At 41.8% G+C, this 19268-nt stretch overlaps 1 protein-coding gene across 6 annotated transcripts in view; it reads left to right on the top strand.

The window, feature by feature from the left end:
* magi1b (membrane associated guanylate kinase, WW and PDZ domain containing 1b) overlaps positions 1 to 19268 on the top strand; it is a 497598-nt gene that overhangs the window by 271313 nt on the left and 207017 nt on the right. For all 6 annotated transcript variants that reach the window (XM_061932500.1, XM_061932501.1, XM_061932499.1 and 3 more), the window contains one exon: positions 9615 to 9734. In XM_061932500.1, the coding sequence (XP_061788484.1) occupies positions 9615 to 9734 (120 nt within the window). The remainder of the gene's footprint in view (positions 1 to 9614; positions 9735 to 19268) is intronic.

The following is a 19268-nucleotide window of genomic DNA, read 5'->3' as shown; positions in this document are numbered from 1 at the left end:
TTTTCAACGCAAAAAATGTGCCTTGGCTCAAAAAAGGTTGAAAAACACTGGTCTAACAAGTACCAGGTGATGGTGTTAAAAGTCATGTTTGATCGTCTCTTTCTAGGCTATTCTCCGTCTCTTTATTAGAGACGGAGAGACACTGGTCTAAGCTTCCAGTTTTATAACCAAGGTCACAATTCCACTTCCTGTGTCTGGCATTGAACTACTGGACATTTTTTTTGCCAGCTGAATGCTAAGTAGAAACCTCCAAGGTGGACATACTGTTAACAGTTTTTTTTTGATTATAAAAGATGTCTATGGAGGAGCTGGTAAAAGAGGAGCGATGTTCATATGTTGTTAATATTCAGTGTTTTATTGTTCCTAGTTAATATTGTAAATCCCACTTTCTTTATTTTCATGTACATTTTGGGTGTAAAAAAAACTGTAAAATTCCATTCCGTTTTTTTTAGGTGGTCTGTCATTTTTCTTATTTAGAACTATATCGGACATTGTGACTTTTGGTATTAGTCTTCCTGGAAAAAAAGGGACCCAAACACACATACTGTACAACAGGTTTTTACAGCTAAATGTGTATATATCATTTATACACACATACACATTGGCCCCCCCCAGACACATTTTTTTCTCTCAATGTGGCCCCCCCGAGTCCAAATATTTGCCCAGCTCTGCTTTAGACGTTCCTTTAACTGTGTGCTATCCCTACATGTTGAACAGAACTTGCTGCAGTGGCCTTGACCAAATATATAAGAATCATCCATAAATGTGACAGTGGGCTGAGAGAAGCAAGCCAGTTGAGTCTAAGGCTGAGGCAAGATGACCACGCCCCGATGCAAGATGGCGCCAGTATGTGCTTTGGCCTGCCGTCTCTCGCTGTCAGCTCTGTTCGTTTTTGTGTTTTTTGCGTCTATTTTCGTTCCTGTCAGCTCACTGCTTGTGTATGACCGCCAAACACTGTTGGATCTTTGCCCCTCTCCCACTGATATGATCAACTTCGACGTTGGTTTTTCGACGTCCCAGTCAGCTTTTTCACCTGGCCGGATTCCTGCCTTCCTTTCCCGCCCCCTGGCTCCTCTCCCCCGGCGGAAGCGTCTCCGGCGCCGCGGTAAACGTGGCGGCCAGCTGGTGAAAGTTAGGGCACTCCTGGCCCGGCTTCCCGTGGCTCCCCGAAGGATGAATGGTGCGGTATCCGGTCTCCTCCTGCACCCACGCTCGCTCGATCCGATCGGCTCCTGGCTGGTTCCTATCGTTGGTTTGGAGGAAGAAGCTTGCCGTCGTCGCTCCTGCTGTCCCCGCCCCCGGAGGCGCGGGGTGGATCACCGCCACCTGCGGGCTGTGTGTCGGGCCCCACCCGGATTAATTGCGGCCTTGGACGTGCTGGCCCCCGCCAGGTTCGGTCTTGTGAACGCAAGATCTTTGACAAACAAAACTTTTATCCTGAAGGATTTCTTCACTTCCCGCGGACTGGACTTCCTCTGTGTGACGGAGACATGGCTGAGAGCCGGTGAGTCCGCCCCTCTTAATGAACTTCTGCCTTCGGAGTGTTCCTACTTTAATTCCCCACGGCCGTCCGGTCGAAAAGGAGGAGGATTAGCAGTCGTTTTTAAAAATGACTTTAAATGCCGTCAGATCCGCCTACAATCCTCCTTTTCAAGCTTCGAACTGTGCATGTTTGAACTGGGTCTTTCTGATGTCGTCCTGTGTGCCGTCATCTATCGACCACCCAAGTACCACAAAGACTTTATAACTGACTTTTCTGAATTTCTGGCTGAAATCCTGCCCAAATATGATCGTGTCCTTATTGTGGGTGATTTTAATATTCACACCTGCTGCCCAGATGAGCCGCTTTCCAGGAGCTTCCTGAATATAATCGACTCATTTAACTTTGTACAGTCTGTGTGTGGTTCTACACATGAACGCGGGCATACACTCGATTTAGTGCTCTCGTATGGTTTGTGTGTTTTTAATTTGGACATTTGCGACGCTGTGTTCTCTGATCACATGCCGATCCTGTTTGATATTGCCACGCAGTGTCCAGTTAAATTGTGCGCACCGCCCCAACGCTCTCGCATGTTTAATTCTTCGTCTCCTGCTCGGTTCTCCTCTATTTTTTTGACTCTTTGTGATGATAATTCTGCAGCATCTGTGTGTCTGAATACTGAAGAGTTGGTTTCTGGGTTCAACTCTATCTGTTCACAAACACTGGACACGATCGCGCCTTTCAAATGCCGCCGCGCTAAAACCACGCCTCAACCCTGGTTGAATGACGTCACTCGGGCTGCCAGGCGCGTATGTAGAAGAGCAGAGAGAAAATGGAAAAAAGACAGGCTGCATGTGTCCTTTGCCATTTTTAAAGAAAGCCTGTTTTCCTTTCAGATGACTGTAAAAGCAGAAATGAATATATATCTATCTCAGATTATATCTTCTAACTGTAACAACCCCAGAGTTCTGTTTAAAACTATTAACACTGTCATTGATGCTCCCAAATCTGCTGGTTTTGATGCTTCTTTTGAATTCTGTGAAAATTGTCTCCATTTTTTCACTGACAAAATTGTGTCAACTAGAGCCAGTCTATCTCAGCCTTCATATGACCCTTCTGTTCCCCTGCATTTCTCTTCTGTTTTCCATCAGTTTGAGCCGGTGTCCTTTTCTTTTTTAAGTGACACAGTTAGTCATATGAAGCCCTCTGGTTCTCCTGCAGATGCCCTCCCACCTCGCCTGTTTAAGGAGGTACTTGCTACTATTGGATCAAGTGTCCTTAACATTATCAATAGTAGCCTCTCTTCTGGAATAGTTCCAGTAGAGTTTAAACATGCAGTGGTACGACCTCTACTTAAAAAACCCAGCCTCGACCCCTCTCTCCTCTCTAACTTCAGACCTATCTCTAATCTTCCATACATTTCCAAAATATTAGAGAAGGTTGTCTACAGTCAGTTGCTGCCCTTCTTAGAGGATAATGGTATCACTGAGCTGTTCCAGTCCGGTTTTAAAGCCCTCCACAGCACAGAGTCAGCGCTTCTAAAAGTTTTTAACGATATCCTCCTGTCCACTGATTCTGGTAAATATGTTGTCCTGGTGCTTTTAGATCTGTCTGCTGCGTTCGACACCGTCGACCACGCCACCTTAATCACTCGTCTTGAGAACTGTGTGGGCATTAAGGGCGCCGCCCTCAACTGGTTCCGGTCGTACCTAACCGACAGGAGTTTTTGTGTAAAAGTAGACAGTTTTATGTCGTCCACAGCTCCTTTACCACATGGGGTCCCCCAGGGTTCAATCCTTGCCCCAATTTTATTTGCGCTTTACCTTCTCCCCCTTGGTTCTATTTTTAGGAAGTACAGTATTGCATTTCATTTTTATGCCGATGATTGCCAGATTTATTTTCCCATGGCACAAAATAACACGGTTCAAAGTCTTATTGACTGCCTGCACGACATCAAAGTCTGGCTTTCAGCTAACTTCCTGAGCCTAAATGAAGACAAAACAGAAGTTATGTTGTTCGGTCCAAGTCGCTCTCCCTCCCCCAACGTTGACCTCGGCACTCTGACCCCGTATCTCAGCGACTCTGTCACAAACCTGGGGGTAAAGTTTGACTCAGATTTTAAATTCGAAAAACAAATCAGCAGCGTCGTTCAAAAAAGCTTTTATCAATTACGCCAAATAGCGAAAGTGAAACCGCTTTTATCAAGACATGATCTTGAGAAATTAATCCACGCTTTTATCTCGACTCGTCTTGATTACTGTAATGCCCTGTATGTTGGCATTAGCCAGGCCTCCCTCGCCCGCCTGCAGCTCGTACAGAACTCTGCTGCTCGTCTGCTAACACAGACCCGCAGACGTGAGCACATCACCCCTATTTTAGCGTCCCTTCACTGGCTCCCTGTGCGTTACCGAATACATTTTAAACTCCTTTTATTTGTTTTTAAATGTCTAAACAACCTCGCGCCAACCTATCTCTCCGACCTCCTTCAGCCTTACTGCCCCACCCGATCCTTAAGATCAGCCGATCAGCTGCTGTTGACGGTCCCTGACACAAGGCTGAAGCTTAGAGGTGACAGAGCTTTCGCCGTTGCTGCTCCCAAGCTCTGGAACGACCTACCCCTGAGTGTTAGACAAGCCTCCTCTCTTCCTGTTTTTAAATCTCTCTTAAAAACATACTTTTATTCCATGGCTTTTAACACTGAGTGATATCCATCCTGCAATGGCGCCCCATAATACACCTGCTGTGATCCTGTTTTTATGTTTTTATGTTTTTATTAATTCTATTTTAATTATTTATTTTTTATCATGTTCTGTTTGTGTTGTGTTGTGTTTGCTCGGTACTCGTTTTATCTTTTAACCTGCTCATTGTACAGCACTTTGGCTACCCCTGTGGTAAATTTTAAATGTGCTTTATAAATAAAGTTGATTTGATTTGAGTTGATTTGATAATGTCGAGCTTATGTCCTCACATCTGTGATTAATCACTTGTGTCACTGAACATGGCTGCACAGAAGCCTCCGCTCTTCTATTTTTACCCTCTGATCACTAACACACTTGTAACACTCACTACATGTCCATGCACTGAATTAGTCCCATTTCTCAAATAGACTAAATTGTAAAGTATCATAATTTATCTTTTGAAAATGGACATTGTTAAATAAACATCAATCAATCAATGTTTACTTATATAGCCCTAAATCACGAGTGTCTCAAAGGGCTGCACAAGCCACAACGACATCCTCGGTTCAGATCCCACATAAGGGCAAGGAAAAACTCACAACCCAGTGGGATGTCAATGTGAATGACTATGAGAAACCTTGGTCTAGGGGAGACCGGATGCAATGAACATCGAGTGGGTCCAGCATAATATTGTGAGAGTCCAGTCCATAGTGGATCTAACATAATAGTGTGAAAGTCCAGTCCATAGTGGATCTAACATAATAGTGAGAGTCCAGTCCATAGTGGATCTAACATAATAGTGAGAGTCCAGTCCATAGTGGATCTAACATAATAGTGTGAGAGTCCAGTCCATAGTAGATCTAACATAATAGTGTGAAAGTCCAGTCCATAGTAGATCTAACATAATAGTGAGAGTCCAGTCCATAGTGGATCGAACATAATAGTGTGAGAGTCCAGTCCATAGTGGATCTAACATAATAGTGAGAGTCCAGTCCATAGTGGATCTAACATAATAGTGTGAAAGTCCAGTCCATAGTGGATCTAACATAATAGTGAGAGTCCAGTCCATAGTGGATCTAACATAATAGTGAGAGTCCAGTCCATAGTAGATCTAATATAATAGTGTGAGAGTCCAGTCCATAGTGGATCTAACATAATAGTGTGAGAATCCAGTCCGTAGTGGATCTAACATAATATTGTGAGAGTCCAGTCCATAGTGGATCTAACATAATATTGTGAGAGTCCAGTCCGTAGTGGATCTAACATAATATTGTGAGAGTCCAGTCCATAGTGGATCTAACATAATAGTGAGAGTCCAGTCCATAGTGGATCTAACATACTAGTGTGAGAGTCCAGTCCGTAGTGGATCTAACATAATAGTGAGAGTTCAGTCCATAGTGGATCTAACATAATAGTGAGAGTCCAGTCCATAGTGGATCTAACATAATAGTGTGAGAGTCCAGTCCGTAGTGGATCTAATATAATATTGTGAGAGTCCAGTCCGTAGTGGATCTAACATAATAGTGTGAGAGTCCAGTCCGTAGTGGATCTAACATAATAGTGTGAGAGTCCAGTCCATAGTGGATCTAACATAATAGTGAGAGTCCAGTCCATAGTGGATCTAACATAATAGTGAGAGTCCAGTCCATAGTGGATCTAACATAATAGTGAGAGTCCAGTCCATACTGGATCTAACATAATAGTGTGAGAGTCCAGTCCATAGTGGATCTAACATAATAGTGAGAGTCCAGTCCATACTGGATCTAACATAATAGTGTGAGAGTCCAGTCCGTAGTGGATCTAACATAATATTGTGAGAGTCCAGTCCATAGTGGATCTAACATAATAGTGTGAAAGTCCAGTCCGTAGTGGATCTAACATAATAGTGTGAAAGTCCAGTCCATAGTGGATCTAACATAATAGTGAGAGTCCAGTCCATACTGGATCTAACATAATAGTGTGAGAGTCCAGTCCATACTGGATCTAACATAATAGTGTGAGAGTCCAGTCCATAGTGGATCTAACATAATAGTGAGAGTCCAGTCCATAGTGGATCTAACATAATAGTGAGAGTCCAGTCCACAGTGGATCTAACATAATAGTGAGAGTCCAGTCCATAGTGGATCTAACATAATAGTGAGAGTCCAGTCCATAGTGGATCTAACATAATATTGTGAGAGTCCAGTCTGTAGTGGATCTAACATAATATTGTGAGAGTCCAGTCCGTAGTGGATCGAGCATAATATTGTGAGAGTCCAGTCCATAGTGGATCTAACATAATATTGTGAGAGTCCAGTCCATAGTGGATCTAACATAATAGTGTGAAAGTCCAGTCCGTAGTGGATCTAACATAATAGTGTGAGGGTCCAGTCCATAGTGGATCTAACATAATAGTGAGAGTCCAGTCCATACTGGATCTAACATAATAGTGTGAGAGTCCAGTCCATAGTGGATCTAACATAATAGTGAGAGTCCAGTCCATAGTGGATTTAACATAATAGTGAGAGTCCAGTCCATAGTGGATCTAACATAATAGTGAGAGTCCAGTCCATAGTGGATCCAACATAATAGTGTGAGAATCCAGTCCGTAGTGGATCTAACATAATATTGTGAGAGTCCAGGTTTCAATTTATTTGTAAATTATGGTGGAAAATAAGTATTTGGTCAATAACAAAAATTAAACTCAATACTTTATAATATAACCTTTGTTGGCAATAACAGAGGTCAAACGATTACTATAGGTCTTTACCAGGTTTGCACACACAGTAGCTGGTATTTTGGCCCATTCCTCCATGCAGATCTTCTCGAGAGCAGTGATGTTTTGGGGCTGTCGCCGAGCAACACGGACTTTCAACTCCCTCCACAGATTTTCTATGGGGTTGAGGTCTGGAGACTGGCTAGGCCACTCCAGGACTTTCAAATGCTTCTTACGGAGCCACTCCTTCGTTGCCCGGGCGGTGTGTTTGGGATCATTGTCATGCTGGAAGACCCAGCCACGTTTCATCTTCAAAGCTCTCACTGATGGAAGGAGGTTTTGGCTCAAAATCTCACGATACATGGCCCCATTCATTCTTTCCTTAACACGGATCAGTCGGCCTGTCCCCTTAGCAGAAAAACAGCCCCAAAGCATGATGTTTCCACCCTCATGCTTCACAGTAGGTATAGTGTTCTTGGGATGCAACTCAGTATTCTTCTTCCTCCAAACACGACGAGTTGAGTTTATACCAAAAAGTTCTATTTTGGTTTCATCTGACCACATGACTTTCTCCCAATCCTTTGCTGTATCATCCATGTGCTCTCTGGCAAACTTCAGTCTGGTGCAGGTCTACAATTCTTTTCCTGGTGTCCTTCGACAGCTCTTTGGTCTTGGCCATAGTGGAGTTTGGAGTCTGACTGTTTGAGGCTGTGGACAGGTGTCTTTTATACAGATAACGAGTTCAAACAGGTGCCATTAAGACAGGTAACGAGTGGAGGACAGAAGAGCTTCTTAAAGAAGAAGTTACAGGTCTGTGAGAGCCAGAGATCTTCCTTGTTTGAAGTGACCAAATACTTATTTTCCACCATAATTTACAAATAAATTCTTTAAAATTTCTACAATGTGAATTCCTGGATTTTTTTTCCACATTCTGTCTCTCACAGTTGAAGTGTACCTATGATGAAAATTACAGACCTCTGTCATCATTTTAAGTGGGAGAACTTGCACATTTGGTGGCTGACTAAATACTTTTTTGCCCCACTGTATATACAGGTTGGCAAAAAAAAAAAAAATTGTAATTTTGAAGAATTTACCTGAATGTGCGTGAACTATTTCTGTTCAAAATTGTTTGAAATGTCACATGTTAAAAGTTTAAATATTAACTGTCAGTTTACTGTACTGTGCCAACTTTACTACTATATGAGTACGTGTTTTCTATTGTTTCATTGAAAATAAAACAGCAAAGTCCATTTGGCTGTCATCTGTTTTAATTATGAGACACAATTGTGTCAAAGTCATGATTTTTTTTTCATGCTTGAAATAAGAAATTATTACTTCAAAAAAGTAGTTTTATACTTGTGAGTGTTGATGACACAGCTTTGCAACAGTTGATATTCTAGTTTCAAGCATGTTTTACTCAATATAGGTCATCAAATCTGCTTAGTGCATACTTGCCAACCCTCCCGAATTTTCCGGGAGACTCCCGAAATTCAGCGCCTCTCCCGGAAACCTCCCGGGACAAATATTCTCCCGAAAATCTCCCGATTTTCAGCCGGAGCTGGAGGCCACGCCCCCTCCAGTGAGGACTGCCTTTTTTCACGACGGGAGGACAACAGGGTGACAAGAAATAAATCATCCAGACTAGGGATAAATTGTGTTATTATGTTTATCTTACCTAAAAATAAATATATTTATTAATTAAAAAAAAAAAAAAAAAAAAACTAAATACATTTTTACTATATTTTGCTAAAAACATCAACATTTATTGTATTTTTATTTGTATTTTTTCTGACTCCTTATTACATCCAGCCATAGAATTATACATTACCGGTAAAATAAACATATTTGAAATAATTCATTTTAAATTATCATAATAATTCATTTAAAATTACCATATTTAATTATTAAAATAATTGCTTGTTTATCAACAACTTTAGCATTTTATTCATTTTATTTTGAAGCTCTCAGAAGCCAAGTTATGTTATATTCCTTAATATTTATTTATGCAAGTTTGAAGTATCAATTATCTAAACACAGTTTTGTTTGCATATTTTCAGGATATATATATATATATATATATATATATATATATATATATATATATATATATATATATATATATATATATATACATATGAAATTCTTGACTTGGTGAATTCTAGTTGTCAATATACTCCTCCCCTCTTAACCACGCCCCCACCTCCCGAAATCGGAGGTCTCAAGGTTGGCAAGTATGGCTTAGTGAGAAGAATTATCTTATCAGACAGAAAATAAGCAAATATCACCCTTATTTGAGATATTTAATCTTACTTAGATTTCAGTTTTTGCAGTGCAGGACAGGGTGGGACGTACACGCCCAGGTCTAGCAGGGTACAAATGGCCTCGGGTGAGCACGTCATTATTGGCCCGGTTGTAAAAGTGTTCACCTTTGACCCCACTCTGGCCACTTGACAGCGGTCGTTAAAAGTGAATGCCAAACTGCAAATAATGACATATGGCTCCACACATCACTCGGACTAAATGTAGACAGGCCTTGTTGCAATACTCCAATATATTCCGGAATGTTACTACTTCCACAGTCCTCATAAACAGGCGAGGCGCAACACAGGTGCAATATTGTAAAACAATGAATTATCTCTCTTATGTATTCCGTGTCAATAGAAATAGTTTCTCGCTACGGTCTTTAAAAAAGACCGCTTCTCTATATTTGTTTTAAAATGATTTGCTTACCCCTGCTCTGTTTTTTTGTTTGACTACCCAGGTACAACCAGACCCCCTCGAGAAGGAGAAGTTCCTGGTGTGGATTACAGTTTCCTGTCAGTAGAAGACTTCCTGGAGTTGGAGAAGAGCGGCACCCTGTTGGAAATAGGAACGTACGAAGGTACGCTTTTAACCAAGCCATTTGATTTGGTAACAGCTTTTTCTGCAAAAAGTCAGTGTTCAAAAACAAGAAAAAAAAAAATACAAAAATGAGGGGTATTTTATTTGAATTGAGCAAAATTATCTGCCAATAGAACAAGAAAATTCGGACTTTCCAAAACAAGTAAAATTAGCTATCCTCAATGAACCCCAAAACACCTTAAAACAAGTATATTCTCACTAATAACAATAGGTGCCATTTTGGGGTCCTTATACACACACCATAATAATACCCATGTGTTGAATGAAGCACAGTACGTCTGACTATGGTAGCCGTAATGCTCCGACAATCCAAGCGGGGCAGCTTCGTAGTTTACCAAAGTCGTACTAAAACATTTTGAGGGATTTTTGAGTGCCGTGTGTAATGTTTTGTATTCTCAATGAAACATCAAATTGTTGGTGTTGCTTGCTTGCAGGTACTTGCTCGGGTCATTTATTGAACAACGGTCAACTTGCCGTTGACGCGTATATCTTATGTGTGACTGCCATCTACTGGCCACACTTATCATTACACCATGTACCAAATAATGTTGCTTCGACGTCGGTAAGCACAACCCGAATTAATCCATACGCACATAAGGCGCATCGGGTTATAAGTTGATTTTTGAGAAAATGAAAGGATTTCAGGTGCGCCTTATACACCGCAAAAAGTCAGTGTTCAAAAACAAGAAAAAAAAATCAAAAATGAGGGGTATTTTATTTGAACTAAGCAAAATGATCTGTTAATAGAACAAGAAATTTTGCCTTGTCAAGACTTTCCAAAACAAGTAAAATTAGCTAACCTCAATGAACCCAAAAATACCTTAAAATAAGTATATTCTCACTAATAACAAGTGCACTTTTCTATGGTAGAAAAAAAAAAGACCTTTTTGCTCAATATGTTGACAAATATTCTTAAATGAAGTAAATGCATCAGGATTATTTTTTTCATGCTTGAAATAAGACAGTTTTACTTTAAAAAAGTAGTTTTATACTTGTGAGTAGAGATGTGCGATAATATCGGACTGCTGATCTTTAAGGTGGATTAAAAACAAATAAAGTTTTACTTGTGAAGACCTTAAATTAAAGAGTATATTTATTCACATAAACATTTCTGCCGACCCTCAAAATCAGATTGACAGACGAGGTCCGGGAACGTTGGCCGTGATAAATGTAAATAGTTAGTTCTCACCAAGCCTTACGTCAATAAACCCTCCTGCACACTCTGATCATTTTTGGCAGATTCACTGTTTTTTTCCCCAGGGATTAGTACATATGGTTAGCATGGATTTATTATCCACTTAACTCTGAACTTTGAATTTGTGATTGGCACCTCTCTCAACCTAATAACGCTGAAAAGCCGCTCTTCTAATGTAGTTATGTCAAATCTTAATAATGCCATGCATCCATTCATCTTCTTCCGCTTATCCGAGGTCGGGTCGCGGGGGCAGCAGCCTAAGCAGAGAAGCCCAGACTTCCCTCTCCCCAGCCACTTCGTCCAGCTCTTCCCGGGGGATGCCGAGGCGTTCCCAGGCCAGCCGGGAGACATAGTCTTCCCAACGTGTCCTGGGTCTTCCCCGTGGCCTCCTACCGGTCGGACGTGCCCTAAACACCTCCCTAGGGAGGCGTTCGGGTGGCATCCTGACCAGATGCCCGAACCACCTCATCTGGCTCCTCTCCATGTAGAGGAGTAGCGGCTTTACTTTGAGCTTTCCCGGATGGCAGAGCTTCTCACCCTATCTCTAAGTGAGAGCCCCGCCACCCGGCGGAGGAAACTCATTTTGGACGCTTGTACCCGTGATCTTGTCCTTTCGGTCATAACCCAAAGCTCATGACCATAGGTGAGGATGGGAACGTAGATCGACCGGTAAATTGAGAGCTTTGCCTTCCGACTCAGCTCCTTCTTCACCACAACGGATCGATACAGCGTCCGCATTACTGAAGACGCCGCACCGATCCGCCTGTCGATCTCACGATCCACTCTTCCCTCACTCGTGAACAAAACTCCGAGGTACTTGAACTCCTCCACTTGGGGCAGGGTCTCCTCCGCAACCCGGAGATGGCACTGCACCCTTTTCCGGGCGAGAACCATGGACTCGGACTTGGAGGTGCTGATTCTCATCCCAGTCGCTTCACACTCGGCTGAGAACCGATCCAGCGAGAGCTGAAGTTCTTGGCCAGATGAAGCCATCAGGACCACATCATCTGCAAAAAGCAGAGACCTAATCCTGCAGCCACCAAACCAGATCCCCTCAACGCCCTGACTGCGCCTACAAATTCTGTCCATAAAGGTTATGAACAGAATCGGTGACAAAGGGCAGCCTTGGCGGAGTCCAACCCTCACTGGAAACGTGTCCGACTTACTACCGGCAATGCGGACCAAGCTCTGACACTGATCATACAGGGAGCGGACAGCCACAATCAGACAGTCCGATACCCCATTCTCTCTGAGCACTCCCCACAGGACTCCCCGAGGGACACGGTCGAATGCCTTCTCCAAGTCCACAAAGCACATGTAGACTGGTTGGGCAAACTCCCATGCACACTCAAGGACCCTGCCGAGAGTATAGAGCTGGTCCACAGTTCCACGACCAGGACGAAAACCACACTGTTCCTCCTGAATCCGAGGTTCGACTATCCGGCGTAGCCTCCTCTCCAGTACACCTGAATAGACCTTACCGGGAAGGCTGAGGAGTGTGATCCCACGATAGTTAGAACACACCCTCCGGTTCCCCTTCTTAAAGAGAGGAACCACCACCCCGGTCTACCAATCCAGAGGTACCGCTCCCGATGTCCACGCGATGCTGCAGAGTCTTGTCAACCAAGACAGCCCCACAACATCCAGAGCCTTAAGGAACTCCGGGCGGATCTCAGCTTTTTAACTACCTCAGCAACCTCAGCCCCAGAAATCTTAATAATGGTGCATTGAATAGACCGGGGGTCAGCAACCCGCGGCTCTTTAGTGCCACCCTAGTGGCTCCCTGGAGCATTTTTAAAAAAAAAGGATTGAAAATGGAAAAATATTTTTTTAGTTTTAATATGTTTTTTATTTGAGGACAAACATGACACAAACCTTCCCAATTGTTAGAAAGCCCACTGTTTAATATGTTTAAAATGAGCATTTGGCGAACATCGTTTTGTCCTACTAATTTCGGCGGTTCTTGAACTCGCCATAGTGTGGACTGTGACGCAACAGTTTGTTTGCAATGTTTTGTCCACCAAACGTTTTATGCTGTGCGTGAATGCACAAAGGTGAGCTTTGTTGATGTTATTGACTTGTTGGAGTGCTAATCTAATTTGGTCAGTGCATGACTGCAAGCTAATCAATGCTAACATGCTATTTAGGCTAGCTGTATGTACATATTGCATCATCATGCCTCATTTGTAGGTATATTTAAGCTAATTTGATATCCTTTACTTTTATCCTCTTTGTATATTATTTGGTAGAGATGTCCGATAATATCGGGCTGCCGATATTATCGGCCGATATATGCTTTAAAATGTAATATCAGAAATTATCGGTATCGGTTTCAAAAAGTAAAATGTATGACTTTTTAAAACGCTGCTGTGTACACGGACGTAGGGAGAAGTACAGAGCACCAATAAACCTTAAAGGCACTGCCTTGTCACATAATATCTATGGCCTTTCACACACACAAGTAAATGCAGTGCATACTTGGTCAACAGCCATACAGGTCACACTGAGGGTGGCCGTATAAACAACTTTAACACTGTTACAAATAAGCGCCACACTGTGAACCCACACCAAACAAGAATGACAAACACATTTCGGGAGAACATCCGCACCGTAACACAACATAAACACAACAGAACAAATACCCAGAACCCCTTGCAGCACTAACTCTTCCCGGACGCTACAATATACACCCCGCTATCCCCTACTCTAGAACCCCGCCCACCTCAACCTCCTCATGCTCTCTCAGGGGAGAGCATGTCCCAAATTCCAAGCTGCAGTTTTGAGGCATGTTAAAAAAAATAATGCACTTTGTGACTTCAATAATAAATATGGCAGTGCCATGTTGGCATTTTTTTTCCCATAATTTGAGTTGATTTATTTTGGAAAACCTTGTTACATTGTTTAATGCATCCAGCGGGGCATCACGACAAAATTAGGCATAATAATGTGTTTATTCCACGACTGTATATATCGGTATCGGTTGATATCGGAATCGGTAATTAAGAGTTGGACAATATCGGAATATCGGATATCGGCAAAAAAGCCATTATCGGACATCTCTATTATTTAGTCGTGCATGTCTCATGACACATTATCTGTGTGTAATATTGACTGCATTTCTGATAGTTGTTTGCATGTTGTTCCAGACCACAGCAAACATTACCGAGCGTGCCAAACTTGTAATAAATCTTTTAAAAGAAGACAGTTTCCTTTAACTTGGACACACACATCTATACCTTTGGCCATTAAAAGCCAGTCATTTCCAGGAGTTATCTCACCTTCTGAGGAGCCTCTGATTTACTAATAGTTTCTAATGTTGTAAAAATGTGTAGAATAAATATTAAATGTCAACATTTCTGTCAACAAAGATTTGCTTCAGCCTGCGACACACAGTCATTTTGATAGTAGGCTATCATAGCTAATATAGACACTTACATCATGTGTTGTCTCCATAATAAGACTAATATCAATCAATCAATCAATCAATGTTTATTTATATAGCCCTAAATCACAAGTGTCTCAAAGGGCTGCACAAGCCACAACGACATCCTCGGTACAGAGCCCACATAAGGGCAAGGAAAAACTCACCCCAGTGGGACGTTGATGTGAATGACTATGAGAAACCTTGGAGAGGACCGCATATGTGGGTAACCTCCCCCCTCTAGGGGAGACCGAATGCAATGGATGTCGAGTGGGTCTGACATAGTATTGTGAGAGTCCAGTCCATAGTGGATCCAACATAATAGTAAGAGTCCAGTCCATAGTGGGGCCAGCAGGACACCATCCCGAGCGGAGACGAGTCAGCAGCGCAGAGATGTACCCAACCGATGCACAGGCGAGCGGTCCACCCCGGGTCCCGACTCTGGACAGCCAGCACTTCATCCATGGCCACCGGACCTGTGCCCCCCCCCCCCCCCCCCCTCCACAAGGAAAAGGGGAGCAGAGGAGAAAAGAAAAGAAACGGCAGATCAACTGGTCTAAAAGGGGGGTCTATTTAAAGGCTAGAGTTTCAGATTGTTTGATTGATGCTGCGATAGACTGAACGCATCATGATTTGCCACCTCAGTAGAACGCATATCTACCTCTAACACATTCACAACAGAAAACACATTATGTGAGTTGTGTACTATTCTAAGAGAATTGCTATGCGTACAGGAATTATCCAGCCTGGCGCTGGCTAGTTCTAGCTTAACTGACTCCTCACCCGGACTAGCAGGCTCTGTAATTACCTGTGACCGGGCTTGCTCTAGTGTAGTTAGTCAAATGTGACTTAAACAGTAGTCTATGTTTTTAGGCAGGATGATGGCGCCTTCCTGGTTAGGGTGAAGGCCGTCTCTCATCAGCAAGCCTTTACGACTTTTCATTTTTTGCGGCTCCAGACAGATTAGTTTTTTGTATTTTTGGTCCAATATGGCTTTTTCAACGTTTTGGGTTGCTTACCCCTGGAATAGCCAATAGGAATGAATAGGATATTTTAGACTTTATTTATCTCCACAGGGGAAATTCCAAGGTTGCAGTGCAACATTGACATACAGGATACAGTACGGACAGTTGACATGACAACTAATACTATAAAAGTATGAAATAAAGAATAGGAAGTAATAAACTACACACGCCACGGTGGATGGGTGGTGGGCGTTTGTCATAAAAGCAAGGAGCTGCTGAGCAACGGAGCCCAGTAAACGCCGACTGAGCGTAAACCGTGTCAAAGCTGCCCCCTTTTTTGAAGTTTGAAGTGTTTATTTGACGAACATGTCAAAAGGGTCTTCAAAGACAGGATAGAGGCGTGTCAGGAAGCCATAGAGCTGTGTTTGTTTGGACTTAGTGAAGACGCTGGTCAAGTGTGACTGAGGATCTCCAAATAGAACACCTGTGCAAAGCCAGATCCTTAGCGTATTTTTCGGACTATAATGCGCACTTAAAATCCTTTCATTTTCTTAAAACTCGACAGTGCGCCTTATAACCCGGTGCGCCTAATGCAGAGTTTTTCAACCATTGTGCCGTACCGTGAGATACAGTCTGGTGTGCCGTGGGAGATTACCTAATTTCACCTATTTGGTTTTAAAAATATTTTTTGCAAACCAGTAATTATAGTCTGCAAATGATGTGTTGTTGTTGAGTGTCGGTGCTGTCTAGAGCTCGGCAGAGTAACCGTGTAATACTCTTCCATATCAGTAGGTGGCAGCCGGTAGCTAATTGCTTTGTAGATGTCGGAAACAGCGGGAGGCAGGGTGAAGGTAAAAAGGTGTCTAATGCTTAAACCAAAAATAAACAAAAGGTGAGTGCAGCTGTCATGTCTGTGTGATCATGTTTTGTTTTAGTCATGTTCGGTTTTGTTTTTTGGACTTTTTGTGCACTTTTGTTTTGTTTTGTCACCATAGCAACCATTAGTTTTCACCTGTCGAGTCACGCACCTGCTTTCACTAATCATGTATATAGTATTTAAGTTCATTGTTTTCAGTTTGTGGTTCTGGCGACATCCCACATTTATGCTCTTCACATTCCTGACACTTGTTTTCATGTCCATCTTTCATGCTGCTACTTTAGTCCAAGCCAAGTAAGTTTTTTTGTTTATTAATGCCACAGTTAGTTTTTTTGTTTAATTGTTCACAGTTTAACCGACTCAGTGGCCTAGTGGTTAGAGTGTCCGCCCTGAGATCGGTAGGTTGTGGGTTCAAACCCCGGCCGAGTCATACCAAAGACTATAAAAATGGGACCCATTACCTCCCTGCTTGTCACTCAGCATCAAGGGTTGGAATTGGGGGTTAAATCACCAAAAATGATTCCCGGGCGCGGCCACCGCTGCTGCCCACTGCTCCCCTCACCTCCCAGGGGGTGATCAAGGGTGATGGGTCAAATGCAGAGAATAATTTCGCCACACCTAGTGTGTGTGTGACAATCATTGGTACTTTAACTTTTAACTTTAACTTTAACTTTTTTTTTCTGCCCACATGCAAGTATTTATTTCATTTGTCAAGTTTGTACTTCCGCCTTGTGCGCACCTTTAGTTTGTTCTTTTTTTTTGATAATATTAAATAAATATGTACTCACATTCCCGTCTCGCCCGAGCCAACTTTCCGTTGCATTCCGGAAAAGCAAACACCCAGGACCAAGTCATGACAGCAGCTAAGAAAATGCATTGAAGCTTAGGGAAGGCTATGCAGAACGAAACTGAAACTGAACTGGCTACAAAGTAAACAAAAACAGAATGCTGGACGACAGCAAAGACTTACTCTGGAGCAAAGATGCCGTCCACAAAGTACATCCGAACAGGACATGACAGTCAACAATGTCCCCACAAAGAAGGATAAAAACAACTGAAATATTCTTGATTGCTAAAACAAAAGTAGATGCGGGAAATATCGCTCAAAGGAAGACATGAAACTGCTACAGGAAAATACCAAAAAAAGAGAAAAAAAGCCACCAAAATAGGAGCGCAAGACAAGAACTAAAACACTACACACAGGAAAACAGCAAAAAAGTCCAATTAAGTCAGGGTGTGATGTGACAGGTGGTGACAGTACACCTACTTTGAGACAAGAGCTATAGTGATGCATGCTTGGTTATGCTTTAAAGTCATATCCAACAATTGCGACAACAACTTTTTACCGTCAACTGAGTTTCATTTTTTTTAATGATTTCTGCTGCTGGTGTGTTTCCGCATTTTTTGGCTCAAAAAAGGTTGAAAAACATTGGCCTAATGTACGAAATAATTCTGGTTGTGCTTACCGACCTGGAAGCTATTTTATTTTGGTACATGGTGAAATGATAAGTGTGACCAGTAGATGGCAGTCACACATAAGAGATACGTGTAGACTGCAATATGACTCAAGTAAACAACACCAACATTTTATATGTTCCATTAAAAATATGGAACATGCTACACGCTACACCGCTACAACAAAGATGACGGGGAGAAGACGCTGTCGAAGTGGGGGCACGTAAATAAGACCGCCCACAAAACGGCGCATCCTGAAGCGACTGTCAGAAAGTGGCTTGAAGATGATCTGTAAAACATCATCTATGCAACATTTTGACCAAAGAACTACCATTACATGTTATGTAGACCACAAGGAAGTCTTTTACATTTAGAAAAAAGAAAGAAAAAAAGACCCCTTTAATGTGCCTTATAATCCGGTGCACCTTTTGTATGAAAATAGACCTGACTAGAATCGCTCATCGGCAGTGCGCTTTATAGTCCGGTGCGCCCTATGGTCCGGAAAATACGGTAATTGAACTGTCTTTACAATTACATTTGATATACACTATTTAAAGCTGCCATGCATATTCACACACTGCAAAAAGTCAGTGTTCAAAAACAAGAAAACAAAAATACAAAAATGAGGGGTATTTTATTTGAACTAAGCAAAATTATCTGCCAATAGAACAAGTAAATTCGGCTTGTCAAGACTTTCCAAAACAAGTAAAATTAGCTAACTTCAATGAACCCAAAAATACCTTAAAATAAGTATACTCTCACTAATAAGTGCACTTTTCTTGGTAGAAAAAAAAAGAGACCTTTTTGCTCAATATTTTGAAAAATATTCTAAATGAACTGAATGCTAGTTCCATTATCTTGACATAATGATATGCACTCAGCATTACATTTCTTGAAACCAGCAAACTTATACTAAAAACTAATTTATTGTTCTTAATGGAAAGGCAACAAGGCAAGCGCTTGTTACTCTCGGGGTCTCCTTGCCGCTCAGGCAAATCATATGGTCTAAAAATGCATTTTTCCATGGATAACATGACATCATCGCACCAAGTGCGTGCTCTTTCAGTCAATTAGTGCGCATATATACAGCCCGGCCCCCGGCCAGAATTTTTCTAATTGTAATTTTGAAGAACTTATCTGAATGTGCATGAACTATTTCTGTTCAAAATTGTTTGAAATGTTAAATATTTAAATATTAACTGTCAGTTTACTGTACTGTGCCAACTGTACTACTATATGAGTACGTGTTTTCTATTGTTTCATTGAAAATAAAACAGCAAAGTCCATTTGGCTGTCATCTGTTTTAATTATGACACAATTGTGTCAAAGTCATGATTTTTTTTTTTCATGCTTAAAATAAAAAATGATTACTTTAAAAAAGTAGTTTTTATACTTTTGAGTGTTGATGACACAGCTTTGCAACACTTGATATTCTAGTTTCAAGCATGTTTTACTCAATATAGGTCAGGGGTCGGCAACCTTTACCAGTCAAAGAGCCATTTTGACCAGTTTCACAAATTATAGAAAATAATGGGAGCCGCAAAAATTTTTTGAAATTTTAAATGAACTGCATACAATTTTTTTTTTTGCTTTGTGCACCA

This window comes from Nerophis lumbriciformis, linkage group LG38 (assembly GCF_033978685.3).
Source record: "Nerophis lumbriciformis linkage group LG38, RoL_Nlum_v2.1, whole genome shotgun sequence".
NCBI lineage: Eukaryota > Metazoa > Chordata > Actinopteri > Syngnathiformes > Syngnathidae > Nerophis > Nerophis lumbriciformis.
The sequence above is the reverse complement of the archived record's forward strand: the minus strand, read 5'-3'. Positions and strand labels throughout refer to the sequence as shown.